This window comes from Peromyscus maniculatus, chromosome 20 (genome assembly GCF_049852395.1).
Source record: "Peromyscus maniculatus bairdii isolate BWxNUB_F1_BW_parent chromosome 20, HU_Pman_BW_mat_3.1, whole genome shotgun sequence".
In the NCBI taxonomy this organism is placed as follows: domain Eukaryota; kingdom Metazoa; phylum Chordata; class Mammalia; order Rodentia; family Cricetidae; genus Peromyscus; species Peromyscus maniculatus.
In genome coordinates, this window is record NC_134871.1 from 28,070,082 (window position 1) to 28,088,158 (window position 18,077).

Genomic DNA, 18,077 nt, shown 5'->3' on the forward strand with positions numbered 1-18,077 from the left:
CCACCACCACCACCACCACCACCACCAACACCACCACCACCACCACCACCACCCACCACTGCCAAATATCCTACAAGTACTGTTTCTAAATATTAAGAGAAAACATTTCCTTTTACAGGTTCACCTTTTTGGAGTTTTGCTGGCTATTTTAGGAAACTTGGTGATCAGCATTTCCCTAAATATCCAGGTAAGAAAAACTGTACTTTTCTGACTGCAGTTTTATCGGGAGTGTAGTGTACCTGTCATGGGGAGGGGCTTTGGCTTCTGCAGCTCTTTCATCCACTAAAAAAGAAAGAAGAAAAATAATAAAAAATTATATTTTGTGATGGAACTATGTAGACTAAAGGTCTTGAAAAATGTAGGATATACAGTAAGAACTTCATGTGAATTAGAAACCCCAGAGAACTGCTGTTGCTAAACTAAAAACTGAATGAAATCTGAATTTTAAACCAAACCATGAATTCAATCTAAATTTTAAATCATTTAGTAAGTCATTTTGCAACAGAATCAAACCAAATATAGTTTCTAAAGCTGAGTTAAAATTGGTCTGAATATCAAAATATCTCCTTGAATGTTATATAATTTTATGTAAAACTTTACTAGACCATAGCCTAATATAATTGTTAGTAATTTCTAAGAAACATATTTATTCCTGAAAAATATGGAAATAAATCATGTTTTATTTTACTGAGATCTGTCATTGTGACAAAGCACCCGAGAAAATCTAGTAAAGGAAAGATTTGTTTTGAGTCATGTCCACTTTGTCCTGTCCCACTTGGCCTGTGGCAGTGAGTCCATCATGGCAGAAGAGACCTATTCACCTCCTGTGTCCACGAAGCAGGATGGAGTGGAGGGGACATTAGGAGAGGTTACAGTGCCCCCATCAAGGACATGTCCCCAGTACCTAACTTCTTCAAGTAGATCCTGTCTCTTTAGGAGATGGTGACAGGAAGCTGTCCCACTGTGGGACATTTTAGACCAAACTATAACATTTATAAAGAGAGCTCTAGGGCCAGTAAGATGGCTCATGGGTAAAGGCACTTGCCTCTAGCCCAGGCCCGCATGGTGAGGAAGAACCAGTCTCCTGAGCTGTGCTCGGATCCCACGTGTACTCTGTGTCACGCTAATTCACAACTGAGTTGTTTTCATGTCCCGTGTTTTAAAGATGATCTGGACCAGTCCACTAGTCTTCTAGGGAATATGCTCAGTTTTCCTAAAGTCTAGGGAAAACGTACTTAATGAGTTCCTTGGAATGCATGGGCTTGCTTCATTTTGCAGTGCGGGGATGAAACCCAATGCATCGTACAGGCGCATGACGCATGCTACCACCGAACTGTACCTCTAGCACATTGCACTTATATTTTAATACTTTATCTTTAATGTGCATTGGTGTGAGGGTGTCAGATCTCCTAGAACTGGAGTTACAGACAGTTGTGAGCTGTCATGTGGGTGCTGGGAGTTGAACCTGGATCCTCTGGAAGAGCAGCCAGTGCTCTTAACTGCTGAGCTATCTCTCCAGCCCAGCATTTATATTTTAAATACAAAGAAATATTTAGACCACATATGAATGAGTCTACCCGCCACACTTCCCAGCAACTTGCATTATCTCTGCTATATTAATTGTAGTAGATGCTTCAACCCATACATCTGAATCCCTTCTAAAAACACTCTAATACCTCACTGCCTTCATCTTGTTAATGTTTCTTTTGGGATCTGGATCTATTTTAAATTCTAAAATAACCTGTCTCGTCATAGTGCTCTAAAAACGCTCCTCGCCTCTATAGGATGCTTGCTTTCAGGTAGTGATGAGAGTACACATTACAGAGCTGTGAGAGAAAAATCAGTGTGTTCCATAAAAGACCCTATAGAGCCGGGCGTGGTGGCGCACGCCTTTAATCCCAGCACTCGGGAGGCAGAGGCAGGCGGATCTTTGTGAGTTCGAGGCCAGCCTGGGCTACCAAGTGAGCTCCAGGAAAGGCGCAAAGCTACACAGAGAAACCCTGTCTCGAAAAAACCAAAAAAAAAAAAAAAAAAAAGACCCTATAGAAATGCTTCTGCTTGGGACAGACAGGTAGCCATACTAGTCAGCAAATAAATGAGAAAGCTCTGATGTAAAGTGACATCTAAACTTTCCAAGCAAGTGAGACTTGGTAGTGCATGCCTTTAACGCCAGCACTTAGGAGGCAGAGGCAGAGGGATTGCTGAGAGTTTGAGGCCAGCCTGGTCTACATAGTGAGTGCTGGGCCAACCAAGGATACACAGTGAGAACTTGCCTCAAAAAATAAAGTAAAAATTGACAGCATGTTTTAATTGGGTAGAAATGTTTTCTATTTATGTTCTGATTTGCTTCCAGAAATACTCTCATCTCCATTTGGCCCAGAAAGAGCACCCTAAGCCGTACTTTAAGAGTGTGCTTTGGTGGAGTGGAGGGCTGCTGATGGCCATAGGAGAGGTGGGGAACTGTGCGGCCTACGGAGTCGCCCCCATCACTTTGATCGCGCCACTGGGCTGTCTGTCGGTTACAGGTAGGCCGTTCAGATGTTTATACATTAGGATAATTGATAAGAGATGGAGCACGGAAGAATGTCTTAGTCCCGGATTTCTGAGTAGGTTAACAGAGGGTCACAGTTGTGATCTCTGTTATGCCCTCCCAGGCACCACAATAACCACATAGAAACATGCATGCTATAACTGTTCCATTTACACCTAAAGGCCATATTCTCAACATCTGAGTCCTAAAAGTTAAGTCACTTTAAAAGTTATGCTGTGTTTTTGATCACTAACGGACTATCTAAAAGCATCTCTATGCAGTTATATTTTATTTTTATGTTAAACTGATAATACATGCAGTTGGATCACTGTTGTCTGATCCTGAACCATAGTTTGGCCTCTCTTTGGCATTAAAAATTAAAAATGAATTATTCTGCATTACCATAAGAATGTGCAGTTTTATAGTAATGTCACAATTACCCACTTTCAAAATTTATATGACTAAGTACATTTAAAGATGAATAAAATGAGATTTCTCCTAAAGAGCAAAAATCACTGCTAACAAGGAGGATAAATTCTATAAGCCTTGTTAAAAACTAATAAAAAAAATCTTTGCATTTTATTCTTTATCTGCTGCTATGGAAATAGCATGTTTCTAAATTTCTGTGAATTTAGAATCTTCATTGAAATAGAAACAACTTGATAGTTGTTGTGAATGTCTAGATCAAGCACAGCATACGATTCCACAGCCCAGGTTTCACATTGATAGTTGTTGTGAATGTCAAGATCAAGCACAGCATATGATCCCACAGCCCAGGTTTCACATTTCCCCACAAGGTGATGTGCACTCTCCGCGAAGTGTAACTTAAACTGAAATAATATGTAGACAGACAGAATTCCATTTTATTTGAGAAGCTTCTCCTCTTAACTTTTCAAATTTTGAAGATTATATTATAGTCGATGTTTTACAAGGAATACTTACTTCACTTTCTGGAGATTGTTGAACCCCCACATTGAGTCCAGGGAGATGGCTGCATGGGTTAGAGTGTATGCCAGCCTCATAGACGGGAGAACCCGAGTTTGGATCCCCAGGATCCCTGTAAAAGCCAGGCTGAGCAGCATTTGCTCGTAAGCTCAGAACAGCAGGTGGAACAGAGGTAGATCCCAGGGACTCCCTGGCCAGGCACTCTGGCTGCAACCATAAGCTCCAGGTCCAGTGAGGGACTTTGTGTGCAGAAAGTAAGATGACCAGCAGCAGAGGAGGACGTCTGACACTGTCCTCAGGTCTCCACATATACGCACAGGGTAGCACCCACCACACACGTGTTTACACACGTGCATACAACATAACTACGCACACATACAAAAAATCCACATGCTGGTACTACCCTGAGGAGACAAAATTTAGGCAGTCATTTACCATTTTTAACATCCCAATAAAATAGGTAAGTTGGGCGTGTGTTCTATTGTATTGCATATAATACATCCACAGATATTTTAGATTTGTTTCTTCTTAATATCTGAGAAATAACAGGTAAGAGTTTTTATTGAGTTGTGAACATGGGGCAGGGGGCTTCCTGCTTTTCTGTCTCTTCGGGTTGTGCATTTCGTCATCTCTGCTCTTGTTTCTTTCTGTAATGCTCTTTTGTAGATGAATTTCTAAACAGTCTTGTTAAATAAGAAACACAGAGCCAAATACAGGGGTGAAAGCTGTAGAGATCAGAGAATTAGTGAGAGTCACCAACTAACCTTAGCTCACCATGCCTTAGCTTCCCAAGAGAACCACTTCTTCCTGTCTAACCTGTGCCTTTATTGCCTTGATGTTCTGCCCTCTCATTGGCTCTTAGCCCAGCCACCTCACTTCCTTGTAACTGCCTGTCTGTACAGACCTCCAGGTCTCTATGGTTGGTACTGGGATTAAAGGCGTGGGTTACCACACTTGGCTGTGTCTTTAAACACACCTGCCTGCCATGTGTTTGGATTAAGGGCGTGTACTTCCACCGCCTGACTTTAGTATATGGCTGGCTATCTGTGTCCTTTGATCTCCAGGCAAACTTTATTTATTATAAACATATAAATAAAATATCACCACATTTCAGCACAAATAAAATATTACCACACTCTTTCCATGAAATGTCTGAGGAAAGAGTGTGTGGGCAGCACCAGAGTCTACCTAGAGGAGGGCTGTGTGCACCGCACTGTATTGACTCTGTTTACCTCCTGTTCTCCTAGCTCTTGGGAAAACGTTGTAGTAAGAATAGTTAAGATGAGAATTCCCAAGTTACCAGAAGTGGGCAGTGATACCCCTCAAAGACCGTCAAGGAAGCTGTGGACCTGCTTGGGTCATTGTGCTTGCTCAAAGAGCTCATTGATAACTAGGGAGTTAAGTTGTCCAGCCTGCCACTTAGTGTGTCCCCTTCCTGTGCCCCCGCTCTTCTGTGATCCCTCTGCCTGGACATGTGAGCTTTTCATAATGATATAGGTCATTGTTGCTTGTGTGCTCTTAGCCTCAATTTATGTTCCCCCTGGAGAACATTTTAGCTACCGCCTTTCGGAGCATCTAAAACCATCCAGAGACCCTCGAAGTGCTGCTCAGCCCAGACTTGCTGAAGACACTCACAGGCCCTCCCAGTCCAGCTTGGCTCTGGTGGGTGAAGAACACCCACAGGTCCACAAGGTCCTTGCGGGCATCATTCTGATAGCAAATATTTGGTGAAGGAGAGAGAGAGAGAGAGAGAGAGAGAGAGAGAGAGAGAGAGAGAGAGAGAGAGAGAGAGAGAGAGAGAGAGAATGAGAAGTGGAACAGTTCATGTGCTGTGGAAAGAGGCAGAACTGAAGAAGCGAAGGCAGTGAGGAACTGACTGATGTGGGTGGCCTGCACTGCCACCTGGGGCCATGGTGACCTGACTCAGACTTCTGCCAAGGGCCATGTCCGGGTCTGTGATCTTCCCACAGCCAGGGTCTGTGTTGATATCTGAGACTCCTATTACCACCAAAGGCTGTGTGGATACCCAGGGTCTGGGCCGCCACCTGAGGCCATGTTGGTGTGCTAGGGCCATGCTGCCACTGGGGCCATACTGATCTGAGTGGCCGGCCTGCCGCCCAGGGCCATGGTGATGGCCAGGCCCAGACTGCTGCTGAGAGCCATGGCTGGGTCTGTGTTCCTCCTGCAGCTGAGGTCTGTGTAGCCTATGTTCCCACTGGGGGCCATGCAGAACATGCATGTTGAAGTCAGAGGGCCATGCTGAGCTGGCCCCACTCCTCACTGGCCCTGGGAGAACTGGTCCTGCCCCAAGCAGGAGAGTCGGCCCAGTGGCCTAGACACTGGAGAGCTGGCCCTGCCCTTCATGGGACAGCTGGCCCTGCATTCAGGATGGCTAGCCCCACCCCTCACTGTGGGCTCTCTTGGCTAGGGCACAGGAGACCTGGCTCCTCCCCTCCCTTCACCTGAGGGTTGGTTTCAGAACTCCCTCCCAGGCCCACATCCATGGCTTTGAGTTGGCCCACTCCAACATCAACCCCATCTACAAGCTGCTGGAGCACAAGAAGAGACTGGTGCTGTGGAACCACAGCCAGTCTCCACGACTCAGGGCAACAGCAGGAGTTTCAGTGTGGATCCAGTACTGATGGTGTACCAGACGCCAGAGGCCTTGAACCAGACCAACAACTCATTACAATGAACATTTCCAAGTAAAGCTGTTTGGACAAGGGTGTGACACACAGCAGCTGGCTCCCAAGACCACTGCAACTAATGGACATGTGCTCATGGGCACTCTTACAGCACCACAACATGGACTCTAACGATTTTGGGCGGTGGTGGCTGTCTTTTGCTTTTAAATGTGTGTGTGTGTGTGTGTGTGTGTGTGTGTGTGTGTGTGTATTTGGCATGGTGGTGCATTTGGAACCTGGAAGGTGAAAACTGACTCCTGCAGGCTGGCCTCTGACTGTCTTACTTATACAAATAAATACACGTAGTAGAAAGTTTTATGTGATTCCATAATCGCAGAGGTATCAGAGTTTGGGGGTCAAGAGTTCCATGGGGCGTGAGCTACTGTGTGTCTTCAGAGGAAGGTCAATAAACCCATCTCCAGAACCCGGTGGCCACAGGCACTTCTATGTGGAGCACCTCAGATACAGTAATCTCTGCAGAAAACCCTTTAGGTGAGGCTCACAAACGCCCCAAGCCTTCTAAAGACTTGGCAGAGGAAGAGCCCGCAGCTCTGGTGGGGCTCCGTGCCCAGGCCGAGCTCCAGCAGCGAGTGTGGGAGCCACCTTTGTGTCACTTTCTTTCTCCACAGACAACGGTCCCCAAGCTTATTCTAAGAACGCTGGCGGGGCTGCAGGAGTTCATTCTCAATGTGACTCGGGTGGTCTGTCTCTAGGAAGCTCGCGGCTGCAGTGTCGTCAGCGCCTAGGCTGACTAGTGCTCCGGGGAAGCAGCCTGCAGGACCGTCCCGAGCACAGCTCTGGGGACACACTGCCTGGCTGCATCCCACTGCTGCCCCCTGCATCCTCACGCACGGAGTTTAAACCACTTTATGCCTCAGATCACTAATCTGTAAAGCGGTGGTAAAAATAGTTGCTATTTCAGAGTGACGTGAAGACCCAAGTAACCTCAGCTATGGAAGAAGACAGTTTGACATGCAGCTGTGCATATAATTATTATTATCGTTACACAGAAACAGAGTACGATGTCCTTTATGATGGAGTTTGCTCCTCGTTCTAAAACGGATGAGCCAATTTGGGAATGCTTTGCATTGTTCTTATCCATGCAGTGGTTAATTTGCAGGAAGCAGGAAGTAGAACTGTTCATCCATGAAGCAGCAAGAACACTCCTCCACATTCTCCCTAGGAACATGTTGTAAAATTCCAGAATTTCCAAGTAAGAAACCAAGACAAGCACAGTTTATAGAACAGCACAGGACCGGCACGATAGTGCACACCAGCACCACAGCACTCAGGAGGCTGAGGCAGGAAGACAGCCACTAGCTCATGGCCAGGCTAGCCATGGCTACGCATGAAGACTCTTTCTTAATAAATAAAAGGCACTCCTTCTTAAGGCTCAGGGACCATCTTGGAAGAGGGAATAGGAAGACTTTAACAGCCAACTGTTAGGGAGAGGCAGAGTAAACCTGTGTAAACTGGCATCTTCCAGACATGATAGTATGGTCCCACTCATGAACTCGCAGCATCTACGGCTGCCTACATGAGATCAAGGCAGTCAGCATTCCAGTGTGGCAGGGAGGGCCTTATAGCTCCCGCCCCTAACGGAGGTACCGTTGATAGTTGATGGCAGAAAGAGTCGGTTCTCTTTAGGGTGTGGCCTCTGGAAGGTCCATGATCTTCATTGGGCAGCACAGATTGGAGGTGATAGACTATTAAAAAAACCTACAAAGTTATGAAGGGGTCAGTGAGGGTGTGGGGTGGGTCTGGGAGGAGATGGGGAATAAATATGATCAAAGTAAAGTATATTGTAAGAAATTCTCAAATAATAAAATAAAAATATAGTTTAAAAAGACAAAAAAAGCAAAACAAAAAAATCATGGTGGGAAGAAAAGGGGAGGGTGGACAGGGTGGGAAAGGAAGGAAGTTTATCAGGTGAAGAAAGCGTTGTCCTCTAAGTGTGTGGTCTACCTCTTCCTGCTCTCTTCAGATCAGCTCTGTGTCCTGTATTTATAACTCGGGCTGAAGGGCACACTTATTTTCATCTCCAACTTTTGTGTACTTTTTAGAAGCTATTTATTATTGTACCAGAAATCCATTAAAAAGACATGCTAGATAGATAGTAACTGGTGCAATGACTCAGTCAGGAGATGAGTTCAATCCCCCGAGCCCCACTTGGGAAGGAAGGAAGGAGGGAGGGAGGGAAAAGAGAAGGGAGGGAAGGAGGGAGGGAGGGTGGGTGGGAGAGTGAACAGTGACCGGCAGGCAGGCAGGCAGGTGAGCAGACAAGCTTGCTTAGCAGGGTGGTGTGTTTGTAATGCAGTCAGTCAGTGGAGAGGCAGAAACAGTTGGATCCCTGGGGCCAGCTGACTAGCCTAACCTACTTGGTGAGTTCCAGGCTAGTGAGGAACCCTGTCTCAAAGAAAAGGTGAGTGGAGCCTAAAAAATGACACCTGAGGGAAGGAAGGAAGGGAGGGAGGGAGGGAGGGAAAGAAGGAAGGAAGGAAGGAAGGAAGGAAGGAAGGAAGGAAGGAAGGAAGGAAGGAAGGAAGGAAGGAAGGAAGGAAGGAAGGAAGGAAGGAAATAAATTATATGCTGTGGAGTTTTAATGACTGACCTGCTAATCCTTCTTGTCTGGGTAACCTTCTTCTTTAGGAGGCCTTTCCTGTCTTTTAGACTGAGTTAAACAATCTCATTCTTTGCTCTCTTCACGTTCTACACAGACCCACTTCTCATTTGCATGGTGGAATTTTGTGAATTAGAAAAAGATGGCCCCTTCATATGGTATTTTATTTCTGTCCATCTGCGAATTTTTGTGACCATCCTGAGAAATACATATGGAGTTTTTGTGCACTGAACACCTTATACAGCTGCATAGCTGTGAACAATGCGTGACTTACACCTGCTCTTCAGCAATGTTCCACATGCGCACAATGACCCTCGCATCTGCTTCACCATTCAGTGGAGACCCTGGGGACTGGGGACTGCGTGTCTCATTGCTTATGATCTGAGAGAGACTGACACAGAGACTCATACAACATGGCTGCAGAACTGGTCTGGGCATAAGTGCTTAAAAATTCAGTTCCTGTTTTTAATTTTAAGGTTTAATATATAAGGGGAAGGGGTATGGATATATGCATATGAGTGCAAGTGCCTACAGAGGCCGGAGACATCAGACCCCTTGAAGCTAGAGTTACAGATAGTTGTGAACACACACACACACACACACACACACACACACACACACACACACACGGTCTAACAACAGAACTCAAGTCCTCTGCAAGAACGTTATGTACTCTTAACTGCCATTTCTCCAACCAAAGAGTTCAATTTCTGATGTGGCACAATGATCAATCACTGCAAGACAGTGGAGAATATTCACTCCTGTGAATACTAGGAAGTTCCTAAGCCAGTCCCAGAGGGGATGAATAAGACCATTCATGCATCTACAAAATATGGCCTCACACTTAATTGTTGTCCACTGTATACCTCCATAACTAAGTTCTATGCTATATGTAAGTATTTAGAGATAGCTAAAAACAAGCAAGTTACCTACAATCCAGAATTTGAGGTTATGTGGAATTGGGGAGATTTATAGGGAACCTCACTCAGTATAAAGTCAACTTATTCTAGGGTGGTAAGCTGGAGAGTTTGGAAGGAGACTGATTCCAGAGGGGAGTGGGTAGGAAGCACCAAGCTGCTCTTCAGTTCCATGCTTACGAGCACACTGATTTCAAGCCTAGGAGAGAGATCTTCCCACAATTTAAATATTGATGATGCTTCAGATGATACACGGTTAATGGTAAGAAATGAATACTGAATGAGTATCCACCATGTCAGGTGCTGTGTGAGATATTCAAACTTAGCACCATTCTTAATCATGGCTAAGGTGAATAGAAGTAAAAGGTAGACTGAATTCAGAAGTAATCATGTGATATCAAATACTTGGAATTTTCTATTGAACAAAGCATTTATTAGCAGCAGGCTCTCATTGGCCCAGGAATAATTTCCTCAGAAATAAAAACCAGTCTCCCTGTTGTCCAGTGATTTGGACTAAGGCTGGGAGCTAATACCCGAGAAGAGGACACGAGTCAGGCCTGTGCCTGTTCTCTGTCTGATTCCCCTAATCAGCCAGCTGCTGTGAGTTGTCAAAGCCTTGACCTAGGCGGGATCTCTGCCTTCTCACGTTTCCCTGGTGCTGTTGAGGGCCCCAGCAGAACAGTGTCTGCAGTCCATTGGAAGATGGTCGGAGTGAGGCTCATGAGCCCTGCCAGGGTCTTGAAATTCCAGAGAAGTCAGGTCAAGCAGAAATTTTAGTCTCCAAGGTTTTTTATTAGGAACAAATGAGAGGAAACACAATGAGCAAGTGACACGTAGTGTTATAGACACCTCGATGCCATGGAGTCTCTGTCCTTTGGAGCAACAAACCCGGTGCCCACGTGACCCGCTCACTGCCCACGTGACCCGCTCACTGCAACCCTGAGCCTTCAGGGATGCTGTGACAACGTTTCACGTGGGTATTGGTTTCAGTGCTGGAGATACACAGAAAATACCTCTTTTCCACCTGGCTTGTGTTTTTTCTTCAGTACATTTGTCCAAACCCAGCTTATATAAACGGTGTGGACTAAAGCTTTGACGTTTTAATCTTATGTCTGTTCATACACTCTCAAGCAGAAAGCATTGCTGAATCTAAAGTTTTATTTGAAACATCTTTTCAACCACTTTTTTTTTGAGAGTTCCACAAACTATTTCTAGACAAATAGCTGATGATGAAGTAATAGGCTATTAATTTTATAATACAGAATTAACATTGTCAGTGGTGTTTATTTTTACCTTTTTATTTTTTATTTTTGGAGTCTTTTCATGTCTAATGCATGCCGAGAAAAATGTAGAAAAGGAAGGATTACTGTTCTTAATCCAGGTGAATCTCCTCATCTGGAATTATGCGAATCATCATCTGAGCAACTGTTACATCTTTATTTTCCTCATAAATAAAATAGAACTTGTCTCATCAAAATGAGTGTCTTGACCCTTCACCCCTGCCCACATAGATGGTTTCTCTGCAAAAGAGAACGTTTTTCAAGCTGTCACATCCTGGAAGCTTCATACCCTAACTCCCTGGAATACATTGCAATTGGCATGTTTTTTTTTTTCCCCTAAAAATTCTACAACGAGTGGTGAATGATAATTCAGAGCAGTGCCTCGGTGTGGTTGGAGCTGAGTGCGCCTGAGCATGCTCACTGTCCACAGGACTGAGGCCTGATTGTGGATGATGGGAAGTGTTGGGAGGTTTGCTTCGTAGCAGCAGCGTAGTAAAACCACGATAAAGTGGCCAGAAACCACAAGCCAGACATTTACTCGTTGGGTTCTGTTTGTAGCATTATTATGTAAGTACATTCTTTTCATGCAGACTTTGAGATATTTTTAACAAAGGAATTTTTTTAAATTGTTTTTACCTTCTGCTTCCCATATTATCAACATACCGTGTTCCCTAATATTATAGAAGTTAAAACAATAAGTTGAATATCCTGGAAATGAAAATTGATGAGATCCTCACTTGTAGACTAGGTCAGAGGTTACGCACCAGTATTTCCTACGTTGGTGCTTGTTACTAGAACTGGCCAGTGCTTTGTGCTGTTTGACTCAGTGTTTTTAAGGGACATGGATTGATGTCCCTATGTTCAAAAACTAGACTGCGTCACACAAACAATTCCTTAAAAATCCAATCTGGGCGTGGTGGCACATGCCTTTAATCCCAGCACTTGGGAGGCAGAGGCAGGTGGATCTCTGTGAGTTCGAGGCCGGCCTGCTGTATAAAGCAAGTTCCAGGACAGCCAGATATCTATTACACAGAGAAACCCTGTCTCGGAGGAAAAAAAAAGCCCAATTTGGTACCATTAGACTTGCAGCTCACTAGGTTGAATCGTGGCTGGAATCTTTCACGAATGTTGTGTAGTTTCTCATAGCCACTACTCCTCATCACCACAGCCTGTCTCCTCCTCACCACAGCCCACACCCTCCTCACCACAGCCCACACCCTCCTCACTGCAGCCCAACAGCATTCTTTGCCTTTTCTTTAGACATTACCTAATTGGCTCCTATAGGTGCTAGTATTTATAACCTTTCAACAAAGTGTGTAAGAGTGTTCATGTGTGCAAGTTTGTGAGTGTGTTAACTTTAGGTTAAGTTTATCTTTTAAAAACAGTGGATATAGGCTGTGGCATAGTACTGGTTTTCCTGGCACCACCAAAGTAAAAGTGGAAATTAAGGGTTAAAAATGGAGCAAAATAAGCAAAAGTGACCAAAATCATTTTTTTAAAAATAGCCCTGCCATGCACGTTTGAATAGTTGTTGAAGTTTCTTACTTTTAATTGAAAGGGATTATTTGAGGGAATAGTTTAAGCAGCGAGAACACAAACACCTTAGTGTTACAAATTTAAAATGGAACAATCATTTATCCATTCCTTTTTATTTTTTTAAAGATGTCTTCATTTTTATTCCGTGTATGTGAGTGTTTGCCTGCATATATGTCTGTATACCACAAACAAACCTGGAGGCCGAGAGGTCAGAGTTCATAACAGGAGTTACAGACCATTGTGAGCTACCAAGTGGGTGCTGGGAACTAAACCCAGGTCCTGTACAACAGCAGCAAGTGCTCCTAACCACTGAGCCATCTCTCCAGCCCGTCATTTATCTATAATTATAAAAACACAAAGATCTGACTCCGCCTTTGATGCTAACTGTTAATGAAGGTCTGTGCTTAATTACAGAAATAAACCCAAACCAAACTTTGTACAAGCTGTTGCTCTCATCTCTGCCTCTCCTCTCTTCCTCCCTCCACTCCCCCGCCTGACTTTTTATGAACCTTAGAATACAACTCGACCACATTACACTAAATAACTCTCCCATAACAGCAGCCAGTCTTGCACTGAGCCTTGTATGCTGAGTGATTTCTGAGAAGAGAATACGGGCTAACGTAGAGGTTGATTTCTCCATAAATCAGGAAGAACAGGGAAGCCAGCATCAATGTGCATACCTACTTCTGAGGCTGGCTGAAGACACCAAACACATGCTTGGCCTTTATCTGTTTTTATTAGAACTGTAAATCAGAATACGTGTGTGTGTGTGTGTGTGTGTGTGTGTGTGTGTGTGTGTGTGTGTGTCTCAGTTGTCTCATGTCAACCTTGGGCAGAATGAATCTCCATTCTGATTGCTAACCTGAGTGATTCATAATAAGCAAAAGAAAACCTCTGACTCATGGACACATCTTACCTTGTAATTGTCTCATGACCAATGAGCACTGGAATTTCAAGGCTAAGCAAATAAATACATAAACTACCCTTGGATCAAGGCTTTTGCCCCACCATAGCTCCTATAAAAACAGTTTATATTCTGGTATATTTTCTCTTTTTAAAGTTAGTTTTTAATAATTAAATTACATTTTTAATTAACAAACAATAATTGTATTGTTTATAATCTTTATAAAGTACAAAGTGATGTTTTGTAAAAAGATCAAGACAAATAGTGAACATTCTGTCAGTTCACCAATACATTTTGTTTAGAACATTTAAAATCTATTTAACTATTTAAAAATATGCAGTACATATTATTAATTGTGATCACAATATTATACAAAAGAACGCTGCAATATATTCCTCTTAGTTAGTGGGAATGCTGTCCCTGTGGTGGATTTCCTTTAACAGTTTTTAAACAGACACCATGACTATTGTGATTCTATACCTGTCTCCACAGTCTCTGTGTGACATTGTGTAATGAGCGCACCCTCTTCCGCTCTGTGCTTCTTCATTTATAAAGTACAGTGATGCTTGTCTCCCAGGAGTAGTTATCCCATGTAGAACTCTCCATAGCATAGTTACCACCGGGCTGGGGAAATGGTCAGGTTAAGGCCACATGCTGCTCTTGCAAAGGAACCAAGTTCAATGTCCAATACCCACACCTGGCAAGTCACAACCATTACTGGTAACTCCAACTCCAGGGGGACCCAATACCTCTGGTGTCCAAAGGTACCTGACCCATGCACAGACACATGCATGCACACACACACATGCACATAATTTAAAAATATTAAAAATAAATCTTTACAAAAAAGAATAATCACAATTATTATCTATATATTTTATAGATAATTTTATATTTTTAAAATATATCCTATATTTTAAAAAATATTACAATATGAATTTTTTTTTTTTTTTTTTTGGTTTTTTGAGACAGGGTTTCCCTGTGTAGCTTTGCACCTTTCCTGGAACTCACTCTGTAGACCAGGCTGGCCTCAAACTCACAGAGGTCCACCTGCCTCTGCCTCCCAAGTGCTGGGATTAAAGGCGTATGAATATTTTTATCATTGTAGTTTTCCATCATAATTTTTTATTGACTGTGATATTCTGTCCATTACTACTGAGTCCTGTTCTAGTTTTCTACTATGGAAAAATAATTTTGTAATGATAGGTTTAGACTCTTTCCAGTTTTTTAATTACTACCTTAAGACAGATTCCCAGACACAGATCAAGGATTGTGAACAGTTCAATGTTCATGAGATGATTATGAGATCACTCTTTACATCGGCTCCCAGCAGCAGTCGCTATGTAGAGGGTAACAAACCCACTGCTTCCGGGTCATCAGTCGGCCTCATGGCCTTGCCTTCCGTTATGACTGGTGAGATTGGACTTTTCCTTATGCTTGTCTGCTCTGCTTTGTGAATGTTTGTATTTGTGGCCACTTATTTACTACTAAATAGTAAGTTTGGGTTTCTTTTCCCACTGGGGAGTACTCCTGGACTGTCTGTTGATAAGGAAAGGGTAGTATGGATGTCTGTTCCTGCCGTGCCTTCACCACAGACCCAGTTATCACAGAAAACAGATCGCCTGTCTCTTGGTTTTCCCTCATATTTGTGAAATCACTTTTAAAAAATCACAAAAGGCCTGGCTTCATCTGTGTGCTCTTAAAGCACTGGGTAATTGCATATGCAGAGTGGGTCCCTGGCAACAACAAAGTGCATGTGCTTCATCTCACCAGCTGAGAGACGGAGAGAACACGTTAGCTTGGGTGCTGCTCCACCCTCCTCAGCACAGCGCCCTGCTGTCCTCTGCAGCCCACACCCCAGAGTTCTCCAAGGGGACTTGTAGTTTTCACCCTCAGTGACATTTTGGACAACCAAAGAGCAGGGAAGTCTTCCGGGCTACTTATGATTGTCTTTACAGCATCTTTTTTTTTTTTAATTATTTATTTATCTCTATTTTATTTGTGTTGGTGTTTTCGCCTGCATATATGTCTGTGTGAGGTGTCAGATCTTGGAGTTACAGACAGTTGTTAGCTGCCATGTGGGTGCTGGGAATTGAACCTGTGACCTCTGGAAGAGCAGTCAGTGCTCTTAACCTCTGAGCTGTCTCTCCAGCTCCCCTTTACAGCATCTTAATGAAGCAACCTCACACTTCCTGAGAATTTCCTTAAGGTTAATGAAGTAAGGAACCAAAGGCAGCCCAGCCCAGCTCAGGTCCCTTTTGCAAACTTTATATACAGGCCCCAAGATCAGATGATTCTCTGAGGAACTGCAGTAGCACCATCCACTGTCAGTAGTTGATAAGCTTGCAGGAAAGAGGTGTCAGATTCTGTAAACACTTCCCACTCTCCAAGAATAGCAATTCAGTGACTTCAAACAGTGGGCTCTGCCTGGAAAAGCACCTGTCTGAATGGTGGGGCATTGTTAACTCTCTATAACCACTGAGTGCCTAGAAAGCATACATTCTCCTCCTAGGTTTCTTTATACCCCTCCCCCTTTCCCCTGTAAAGGTACCTAGTAATTAAACAGCAGCCTCTATGAACATTCTCTGTGTCTTGGATGGTCAGGTAGCAAAGAAGTCATGAGCCTCTACTCTAGTGTGCCTACCCCAGAGTATGGATGCTGAAGTAAAGCCTCGGGCTGTGGTTTAATCACGCCTCGTGTAGACCTGCAGGTGTGCTATTTTGAGGCTTTTTAAAATTATTGATGTTTAAATGCTCTTTCAAATTTTGAATGTTAAATGTTACTGTGGGAATAAAAATATGATGATCAGCCCTGCTCTAGTTCATTAAGCAATGGTTACTGGTTGGGCTGGGCAGGTCTCTGGTTGCAGAGATGCATGGGAGTGCTTTGGTCTGTTTTTGCTCATTTAAAGAAATCCACTCCTCTTCCAGGAAGTCATGTCTGAGCTGTTGTTCAGAGACGGTCGGTTTGCTCCGCACAGCTCCTGCTCTACCCATAGTTTGCATATAAATGAGTGACAAGTAAATTTATCATAGTAACATGTTATTTTTATTGCTTTACTAAATAAATATCTTATTCTATGTAAAAACTTGGTAGAGGGCCTGGGGAGATGGATCCCCAGCACCCACTAAAAGCACTGTAATAGGTATAGTGATGCATATCTGAACCCCAGCACTGGGGGTGAGGTGGGTGACAGATCCCACTGACTCACTGATAGCTAGTCTACTTGAAACAATGAGCTCTGGGTTCAGTTAGAGATCCTACCCCAAAAGCTGTGGCAGGGGCTTGAGAAATGGCTCAGCAGTTCAGAGCAGAGACCCTGAGCTAGTTTCCCACACCTACATCGGCAGCTCACAACCACCTGTGACTCCAGCTTCAAGTGACCTGACACCACTGGTCTCTGCAGGCATCTGCCCTCTTGTACACACACCCACACAAAATCATACATACATACATGTAATTTAAAATAAAATGAGTATTTTTAAAATATGGTGGAGAATGGTAGAGGAAAGCACTGAACATCAGCCCCTCTGGTCTCTGTGTGCACAGATAAGAGTAACAGACCAACACACACACACACACACACACACACACACACACACACACACACACACACACACACACACGCACCAAGGACGGATCCTGATCCCACTGCCTGGGGGTGGGTGGGGGCCCAAACCGTTGGAGCTAAACAGCTGTCTCCCGTATCCAGAGGGCCTATTCTAGTCCTATGGGGCTCCACAGCTATTAGTTCATAGTTCATGGGTTTCCACCAGTGTGGCTGGTCATCTCTGCACGTTTTCCCATCATGACCTCTACGTCCCCTGCCCACAGAATCCCTCCTCTCTCTCATCGATTGGACATCCTGGCTCCCGGCTGTGGATCTCTGCATCTGCTTCCATCAGTCACTGGGTGAAGGCTCTATGATGACAGTTAGGGTAGTCACTAGTCTGGTCACCAGAGTAGACCAGTCCAGGCACCCTCTCAAGTCCAAGTGGATCAAAGACCTCAACATAAATCCATTTACACTGAACTTCATGTTCTCTCAAAACAGAAAAAATATCAATGGGTGAATGGATAGGTATAGAAGTGCACTAGAATTCTAAATTCTTTTAGAGTGAAAAAAGAGCACATTTGTTTCATAAAACATAACTGGTTTGTGGCAGTTGATACAGGTCAATGCATTTTGTATATTTTAAGTTTTTATTACAGTCATGTCCTTTTGGCTGGAAGCAATAAAATTATTTCCCACATGACATTTCTCCCCACTTCCCTAGGAAAGCTAGATTATTTATGAAGCTGTGGCTTAGCAACAAAGGAAAGGAAAACTATTCTTTCTGACCTCAAGTGAAGCAGGGTGCATGAAGAAGTCGGTGCCGTGTCTACACCAGCTCATCTGGAACGTCAGTATGTCTCAGAGCATATGCACAACCTCCTTGTAACTTGAGTCTCACATTCACGACATTTAGGGCTAAGTCGCTACCCCTACTATTCTATATTTTCCTCATTCTGTGGAAGCAGAGTTTCCCATCTTACTGTACCCCTTGGCTGTGAAATCGCCAGGGGTGAGTGGGAATGGGAAACACTGGTGTGTTTTAGTGCAGCCAGTTGACTCTTTTTTTTTTTTTTCTTATTGTTTATCTCTTTCCAGATAGAAACA

General features: G+C 43.8%; 1 protein-coding gene across 3 annotated transcripts in view; it reads left to right on the forward strand.

Moving 5' to 3' along the window:
* Nipal2 (NIPA like domain containing 2) overlaps positions 1 to 18,077 on the forward strand; it is a 90,667-nt gene that overhangs the window by 25,203 nt on the left and 47,387 nt on the right. For all 3 annotated transcript variants that reach the window (XM_042264842.2, XM_076555925.1, XM_076555923.1), the window contains exons 2-3: positions 119 to 187; positions 2,354 to 2,525. In XM_042264842.2, coding sequence (XP_042120776.2) covers positions 119 to 187; positions 2,354 to 2,525 — 241 coding nt within the window. The remainder of the gene's footprint in view (positions 1 to 118; positions 188 to 2,353; positions 2,526 to 18,077) is intronic.